Source organism: Physeter macrocephalus, chromosome 19 (genome assembly GCF_002837175.3).
Source record: "Physeter macrocephalus isolate SW-GA chromosome 19, ASM283717v5, whole genome shotgun sequence".
In the NCBI taxonomy this organism is placed as follows: Eukaryota; Metazoa; Chordata; class Mammalia; order Artiodactyla; family Physeteridae; genus Physeter; species Physeter macrocephalus.
In genome coordinates this window covers 17,594,474-17,603,384 of record NC_041232.1, presented here as the reverse complement: position 1 = coordinate 17,603,384, position 8,911 = coordinate 17,594,474, and the positions used below count along the sequence as shown (strand labels likewise).

General features: G+C 49.5%; 1 protein-coding gene across 4 annotated transcripts in view; it reads right to left on the bottom strand.

Moving 5' to 3' along the window:
• HVCN1 (hydrogen voltage gated channel 1) overlaps positions 1-6,818 on the bottom strand; it is a 30,459-nt gene extending 23,641 nt beyond the window's left edge. The window contains exons 1-3 of one of the 4 annotated variants that reach the window (XM_007104209.4): positions 6,798-6,818; positions 6,105-6,186; positions 1,829-1,868 (exon numbers count right to left, since the gene is read on the bottom strand). In XM_007104209.4, coding sequence (XP_007104271.1) covers positions 1,829-1,849 — 21 coding nt within the window. In that variant the 5' untranslated portion in view covers positions 1,850-1,868; positions 6,105-6,186; positions 6,798-6,818. Of the gene's footprint in view, positions 1-1,828; positions 1,869-6,104; positions 6,187-6,216; positions 6,452-6,554; positions 6,584-6,662; positions 6,735-6,797 lie in introns of those variants that run through there. The other 3 variants (XM_028479924.2, XM_028479923.1, XM_028479925.2) reach the window with 3 other exon arrangements.
• Between the last annotated feature and the right edge of the window lie 2,093 nt (positions 6,819-8,911).

Below are 8,911 nucleotides of genomic sequence, written 5' to 3'. Positions count from 1 at the left end.
ATCGCGGAGCACAGGCTCCGGACGCGCAGGCCCAGCGGCCATGGCTCACGGGCCCAGCCGCTCCGCGGCATGTGGGATCCTCCCAGACCGGCGCGCGAACCCGGTTCCCCTGCATCGGCAGGCGGACGCGCAACCACTGCGCCACCAGGGAAGCCCTGACTTATGCCTTTTTAATGGCCAAGAAATTTACCAAGGAGTCAGTGCTCATTACTGCATTTTCCGTTCATTTTTAGCACTTCTATCACCAATTCTAAGGCCACATTTTCTCACATATTAACATTTCTGAAGTCTGTCTTACAACTGACCAGTGTCAGTGTTGGGTCACATTAGATCATAGTAAATGGCGGCACTTTTTCTTCTTCGTGGCACATAAAATAGTGGTGCATCTACAATCAATGGCATCTGACATGCTAAGAAACACATAAATTTGTGTTTCTAAGTTGTGCTGTAAATTATACTTTTTCCTTTTTATGGGTTGTTTCCTTTCCCGCAAGTAAGATGACCAGGTTCGATTATGACTATTTTCATGACTCTTGATACACCCTGTCAAGTTTTTTTCCAGCAGTCGTGTGGGTTGATCCAGCCCCTCGTGAGATGTAGGAGTGAGCCGGTTACACCACAGAATAACCACCAGCCAGCGTTCCTGCTTGTTTTTTTGGTTTGCCTAGTAGGGAGCTATAAATGAAGGAAACTGTTCCATTTGCCTTTCTGTGAGTATTAATGATAACTGGAACTCACGGAGCTCCTGTTATTGGCTGGCAGGCGCTAAGCTTCCCATATCTTATCAGGAATTGACACAACTCTACAGAGGGTGACTGCCATCCCTCTGCTGGAAACGCCACCATATTTCATTAGTGCAAAGTTGAACACTTTCCCACATTTCCACATTTCTGAAATCAGAACTGGTGGCATGCTGTAGGTGCCACCGGTCACTTCCTCCTCCCACACTGTAAACAGCTTTAAATCAGAAATACTCTTACAGCTAAAGGGGCCATCAATTTGACGAAATGCAAGATCACCATCATCATCATCGTCATCCCATGGTCCTCTGACCCTCACACTTGCTTCTCCAACTCTGCCCCGTCACTCTGCTGCTACCCTGAGCTTCTGGCACTGCCCCGACAGCTCTACCTGGCCAGGCCCCCAGAAGCTCCAAGTGAACCGCTGAAATGGAAGCCAACACCTCCTCTTCACCTTGCCCCACCCTTCACAACTAATGTCTCCCCAGATCCAACAAGCCTGCACCCCAGATATCAAGGACAGGATTTATTAGTCCTACTCAGGACAGCCGCACAGCACAGGAGGCAGAGCATTCGCTTTGGAGTCAGGCTAGGTTGAAATCTCATTTCTGCCACTTCCTACCTGTGTGATCTTGAGCAAGTAAGTAGCTTTACTTCTCTGTGCCCAAGTGTCTCTATCTGTAAAACAAGCAGTTGGGAGAAGCCCTTATGGGCTCAGTATTGGCTTAGCATTCTGAGACCATTGTCTCCTCAACTCCTCCCTGTGAGCCTTCAGGAACGGGGGTGGTTAAGTAACTTTTCCCCATTTTCCAGATAAGGAAACTGAGGCTCGGGGAGGTGAAGGGCGTGACCAAATGACACAGGGCTCTTAAAATGCAGAGCTGGGTTTTGAATGGTCTGCTTCCGATTATCAGGCTATCTTGAGGTTCCTTCTATAGCTTTCACCTCGGTGACTTTTAACACTTTGGTATGGCAGAAGCACCCTGAACACGTGTTTTTCCTCTATCTTGTTAGAAACACCAAACAGAATTATCTTCTCAAGGCTGGGGAGGTCCTTTAACGCTGCTAGTCTTCCAAAATTAATTTACCTTTTCATCCCAGGTGGCCATTTTCCTGTCGTCTCCAGATCTGGAAAATAAGAAAACATTTGTCGAGATCTATCATCCTACTATCATTCTCCTTAGTATGTGTTTTCCAACACTTTCTTACAAATTATTTTTAACTTGCTTAGGTTAACAGTGTCGAAAATAGTAAATAATAAAGCTCAAAGCATGTGGAGAAGGATGTACATCCTGAGTATATACCCAAAAGAATTGAAAACAGGCACTCAAACAAATACATGTACACGAATATTCATAGCCAAAGATGGAAACAATCCATGTCCATTAACCTATGAATGGATAAATAAAAGATGTTATATCCATACAATGGAATGTTATCCAGCCATAAAAAGAAATGAAGTCCTTTTGCAATATATACAAATATCGAATCACTATGTTGTACACCTGAAACTATTGTAGGTCAATTATACCTCAATAAAAAATAAAAGAGATATGAAGTGCTGACACATGCTACATGAATGAATCTCTAAAACATTATGCTAAGTGAAAGAAGCCAGACACAAAATGTCACATAGTACTTGGTTCCATTGATGTGTAATATCCAGAATATGCAAATCTGTACAGACAGAAAGCAGACTGGTGGTGGCCAGGAACTACAGGGAGAGCGGAATGAGGAGTGACTGCCTAACGGGGACAGTTTCCTTTTGAGGTGACGAAAGTGTTCTGGAACTAGAGGTGGTAGTTGCACCACATCGGGAATGTATTATATGACAATGAATTGCTCACTTTAAAAGTTAATTTAAAAAAATTTAATTTTATGTTATGTGAATTTCACTCCAATTACGAACCAGACAGACATATGTTAGTGTTGAGATTGCTCTGGAAAGCAGCAAAGAATCTAAATGTCCACCAACCAGGGAGGGTCTGGTTGAGTCAGTTACAGTACATCTGGGAGTGGGAGACTCCAGTGCTGTTACATTTCCATATGTGGATGAGGAAAGATGTGATATAACATGTGCCCCCCCATCACATTATAGCATAGTGTGTACAGTATGATCCCATCCATGTGAAAAGATGATAATATGCATTTTTTTAAAAGTCTGTAAGGATACAGCCAGACTCTTTACAGTGGTTACTGCTGGAGAAAATAAGGGAGTGATTTGAGGGTGGGGTGGGTATTTTCTTTCTCTTGGCTTCTGGAAGGTCTGAACTTTTACAATGACTATGTGTTACCTCTTAAAACTTATTTTTAACATAGGTGACATATGTAGTAAAAAATTTAAATACAAAAAGATACTACTACAAATAAGTCTTCTTTCTACTGTTCTTCCCAGAAAGCCTCTCCTACCAGTTTCCCACATAGCCTTTGGAGGTATTCTATGTCTTTCCAAGCACAGCCATACTTATTCTTTTTTTTCCCCTTAAACAAATGTGAGCCCTCACACTGCTCTGAACCTTGCTTATTTCCCTTTAGGGTGTGGGACGCTGAAAGATAGCCCCATCAGTCCTAATCCCCAGAACCTGTGAATAGGTCAATTTACACGGCAAAAGGGACTTTGCAGGTGTGATGAAATTAAAGACTCCAAGATGGGGGGATTAGCCAGGTGGGCCCAGTGTAATCAGAAGGGTCTTTACAAGTAGAGCAAGAGAATCAGAAGAATAGGAGATATGACTACAGAAGCAGAGATTGCAGTCAGAGTGAGATCTGAAGATGTTATGCTGTCTTGAAGATGGAGGGATGGGGTCATGATCCAAAAATTAAGGGCAGCCTCTAGAAGCTGGTAAAGGCAAGGAAACAGATTCTCCCCTGGAGCCTCCAGAAGCAATAGAGCCCTGCCAACACCTTGATCTTGGCGTACCAAGACCGATTTTGGACGTGTGAGCTCTAGAACTGTAAGATAATAAATTTATGTTGTTTTAAGCCATCAGATGTGTGGTCATTTGTTACAGCGGCCACAGGAGACTAACACAGTGTCCCAGAGATCGTTCTACGTCGTGTGCTCTAGAGCAAGTGCACTCTTTGGATGACCACACAGGATTCCCCTGGGGGGGGGGTGTAGTTCCCATTAGTGACCAACATTAGCTTCCCAAAGTTCCAGTGAATAACCTTATATATCATGTGCTATTTTTGTAATTTAAAAAATACTACCATTTTGAAAAAAAAATCACGAAGACCTGAAGAAAAAAAGAGTTCTTTTTCTCCCCACAGTACCATGCTTAGGGCACAAGGGACTCAGTTTCTTGCTGGTTGACTGGCAGAGCAGCTTCTGCAACCAGCAGAGTTCACCTGGGTGTGTTGCTGTTCCAGCCCCTGGGGGCCCTCACCCTGCTCTCACGAGGTGGGCTCAAGGGGAACCACCACCAAAAGTGAAGGTGAAGGGAAAAATTAAGGTGCCCTGGAGATTTCCTTCCTCCATAGGACAGGAAACAGAACTAGCGCATGCATAGAAAAACACCCAGATTCACTAATTCAAGCAACGGAAAATTTAAACATGCCATAACCTCCCCATTAAACTAGACAAAACAAAAATGAAAAAAACCCAACGCTTGCGGGGCTGTAGGAAAACTTGCACACGTTGCTGGGGATAGTTTTTCTAAACAGTCACCTGGTACTAAGTGGTATATGCCTTCAGGATGATCATACCCTTGACTTGAACACATCAGTTTGGAAACTGTAACTCAAAAATCATTTGAAAGCAAAAAAAAAAAAAAAAAAAAAAAACAAGTGCAATTTGTACCACAGTGTTTAAATGCAAAGTTGGATATTAGGGTTAGAACCTGGAAACAGCCTATAAGCCCCACTGCAGGGAAAAGCTGAGGAAGGCAGTGGGAGGAATCACAATTCTGAGCTCTATGTAGAAAGAAGGCTATTAAGCAATGAGAAGTAGAACTCTGATGGTTGCACACACTGCCTGCAAGTGTACACAGTTATCGGAACTTTTACTCTGTGCAAAGGCATGGCACTGGGTTCTGGGGAATCCAAAGTGAAGAGACAAGAAAAAGTTCTGGGCCGTGGTAGGCTGACATTTTAGCCAGGAAACACATAAGCAAGGTAACATCACCCAGGGCTAAGCTCCGGAAAGAAAAACAGTAATGCAATAAAGGGCAGCCAAGAGTGGCTTCTGCGGCTTGGGGTGGTGAGGTAAGGCTTCTGAGTAGGTGACTTTTATGGTCATCTCTGAATTGCAAGGAGGTGCATCACAAGAAGATGGCAAGAAAGAGAATTCCTGGGAGAAGGAAGGGCATGCGCACAGACCCTGAGAGAGCAGAGAATTTAGTATGTCCAAGAAAGAAGGAGGAGGCCAGTATGGCTGCAGTGAGCAGGCAGTGGAGTGAGGATGGGGGCATGAGAAGAGTCAGAAATCAATCAGGGCCTGACTGTGCAGAGAGTTCAGTAGACAGTGCTGAGGATCTGGGGGTCGCAGTGGGGATGCAGAGGAGTGACCAGATTCAGAATATGCTGAGGAGTAGCACTTGCTGCTGGCCTAGATGTGGGGGACAAAGAGAGGAGCAGATTTTGGAGCAAGCATATGCTAGGCTTCCCCCTTCTTGCTAAACTGGTGGTGGGGGAGGGCTTGGGGGCTACGGGGCAGTCCTGGAATTGTGCAAGCCTCACCCCAAAGATTTTCAAAACCCTGCCCCGACCAGCCTTTCCCTCGGAGTCAGAGAGGGAGGAGTTGCAGCCCCCAGCCTTGGTCTTACTCAAGAAGCTTCCAGCTGCTGGCGGGGCTGTAGGAAATACTGCCGATCTCAGATAACTCTGACTTGAGGGTGAAGGACAGAGAAGTGCTTTCAGATGGGTGGGGATGGTGGAGGGGGCACAGCTTGAGTCACGCACTAGGCTAGGCCTTCACACCAACCATCTCATTTAATCTTCTCGGCAATCCTCTGAGGCACGAAGCACGCTTAACACCGAGGTTAGGGATAAGCAAAGGAAACAGACAAGGAAATGGAGGCACGGAGAACTGAAGTCCCATGGCTAAGCCTGCAAGAGCCCCCCTGTGCCCAGCGGGAGTGCTGGTACAGGCCCGGGAGTTCCCGGACAGGGGCTGCACCGCTCTCTCCTCTGTGTCCTGGAGTTTAACCTGGCTCCAACCCACTGTTCTTGCTCCTTGACACCCCCTACCCAGGCGAAGGATTTGTTGCCGTGGAGGTTCTTCCCGCAGGGATGAGCAGGCTGGCTCAACTCGGCCTCCTCCCCTATTCCCAGCACGGGTTTCTCCCTGCCGGCTCCCTAGGGGTGCAGGACAGGGCAGGGCAGGGCAGGCAGGATGAGTGAGAGGACTGAGGGGTTCACACCGACCTGGGTGAGTTCTGGCTCTGCCTCTTTTGGCTGTGTGGCCCCCGGCGAGTGGCTTGGCCTCTTTGAGTCTTGGTGTCTTCGCCTGGAAGAGGGAGACAAGGATGGTACCTACCTCACCTGTTGCTGCTGCTGCTACGAGGCATGTGATGAAGTGAGGGCGCCTGGCCCACGTAAGACTCCATACAAAAGGGTAGTTCTTATCAACGCTTCCGTTTTCAAGGGGAGATGTGCGTGCTGTCTCCTGTCCTCCTCTCCCCTGGATTCCAGAATCCGTGGGCCACGCACGGATCCCTGAGTTATCACTGCCTGCCCGCGTTCCCCCAAGCTGGGAAACGCCAGAACCCAGGGCAAACCGGGGCCTCCTGGGATCCCGCGGGGGTCCCTGGCAGGCTTGGGCTGGGAGGGCTCGGAGAAGGGCAGCGCGCCCCGGGCTGGCCCTGGAGCACTTACCCCGCGCCCGGCCCGCCGGCAGCCACCGCAGCAACTGCGAGCTCGGCGCCCGCCCCCTCCCGCCGCCCGCCCCTTCCTCCCGCCCCCTCCCGCCCCCCGCCCTCTAACTCAGTCAGCTGCTGGTCTCGGGCTCCGGCCCACGTCTGTCCCGTTGCGCTCGTTCTTGCCTGTCTGTTGGGCTCCCTGTTGCTCTCTGGCTTCCCCCCACCCGGCCCCCTCCCGCTCCGCAGGCCCGAACCTGACCTGGGCCTCCTGCAATCCCGCAGATGGACAAAGGTCCCGCCCGCGGGAGCCAATCACGAGCCACGAGAATCCTGGCCCAGGCGACCCTAAGGGAAGCGGTGGGAGGCGGGAACCACTTCCTTCCTCCAACGGGAGGTACTGACAGCGGGTCCACCCGCCTCCCCACCACACACACTCAGGGAAGCAGGGCTGGCTCCTGCTCGCTCCCCCGACCCCCTGCCAACCCCTGGTTACTTAAGGGGGGCCCCGGGTGTCCCCCGCACAGTATCTGCAGGCAGGGGGTGGAGGGTGGGCAGAACGCCCTAAGGGGCTGGCCAACCTCGAAGCTGTCAGGACGCCCCTAGAGTGGGGGGGGGGGTAGGTGAGGCTGGAGGTGAAGAGGAGGTGCCCTGCAGCTGGGCTGGTATTGGCACGAGGGAGGAACCTTCCAGCCCCCGTCCCTCCCCTGCAGGCCCTCCCTCACCCAGACCTCCCCAGCGCTCTGTCCATACCTTATTTCTGGCACTGTTCGCACTGGTCTCAGTTCTTCCGTTAGCTTCCATCTTCCCCAAAAGACCACTTGTCCCAAACTTCCAAGGGCAGAAGCCATCTATCTTCTACACACTCCCCTGCTTCTTCTGGTTAGGTTGGCGGGCGGGGGCGGGGCGGAGGGGGAGTCTCAACTCCTTGGAGCTGTACTAGTTTTCTGTGGCTGCTGTACCAAGTTACCACAAACCTAGTCGCCTAACACAGCACAAAAATAACACTTAAAACAACAAAGCACTGGAGGTCAGAAGTCCAGGGGGGTCTCAAAGGGCTAAAATCAAGGTGTTGGCTTGGCTGTGTGCCTTCTGGAGACTCGAGGGGGGAATCCATTCCTTGCCTTTTCCAGCTTCGAGAGGTTGTTTGCATCCCTTGGCTCCTGGCTAATCATTCTGACCTCTGCTTTCATCGTTAGTCTCCTTCTCTAGATCTGACCCTTTTCCCTCCCTCTTTTATATGATTTTTAAAAAATTTTATTTATTATTTATATTTGGTTGCATTGGGTCTTTGTTGCTGTGCGCGGGCTTTCTCTAGTTGCGGTGAGCGGGGGTCACTCTTCATTGTGGTGCGCGGGCTTCTCATTGCGGTGGCTTCTCTTGTGGAGCACAGGCTCTAGGCACGTGGGCTTCAGTAGTTGTGGTGCGCAGGCTTCAGTAGTTGTGGCACACGGGCTCAGTAGTTGTAGCTCGCGGACTCTAGAGTGCAGGCTCAGTAGTTGTGGTGCACGGGCTTAGTTGCTCCGCGGCATGTGGGAACTTCCTGGACCAGGGCTCGAACCCGTGTCCCCCTGCATTGGCAGGCGGATTCTTAATCACTGCGCCACAAGGGAAGCCTCTCCCTCCCTCTTTTAAAAGGACCCTTGTGATTATATTGGGCCCACCTGAACAATCCAGGATAATCTTCCCATCTCAAGATCCTTGACCTAATCACATGTACAATGTCCTTTTGCCATGTAAGGTAGCATATTCATAGGTTCTGAGGATTCAGACTTGAATATCTCTGGGGGCCCAGTATTCTGCCTATCACAGAGATACTGTCTCCATTAGCTTCTATTGAGTCTGCTCCTCCCAATCCTGTCTCCTGCCTCCTGCTGGGTAGGGGGCTTTCTTAAAACATGTCTGATCTGACTCCTCAGTCACGTTTTGTTATTACAACAGTCCCATTCTGGTCCCTAAGGCGTAGTCTGGTCCATTCTAAACTTCCACTTTCTATTTTATTTTATGCAATCCTCTTTCTGTTGGTTTTAACAACTAGTCCTGCCTGTAGTTTTAAGCTCAGTACAGACAGCTGGTGATCTCAACAGGCCCTACCAAGGCAAGGCTCAAACACTGCCCCTGGCCTGACCTTCTGGCTGACCCCTGCTGGAGGCACCACTCATAATTCTTCCCATGCGCTTCATTGTTGACCTACGCTGCTTTGTTCCCGGGCGGAGGCTGGGGCCACCGCCAGGGACCTATTTCCATACTTTTTTAGGAATCAGGATCCTGAGGGAGCTGGTCAGCAAGTCTGGAGAATTTGGTAATGTTCTCAATACTGCTGTCTTCACTGGAATCCCTCTACTACTTAGTCTTCTCAGTGGACAGGAAAACATC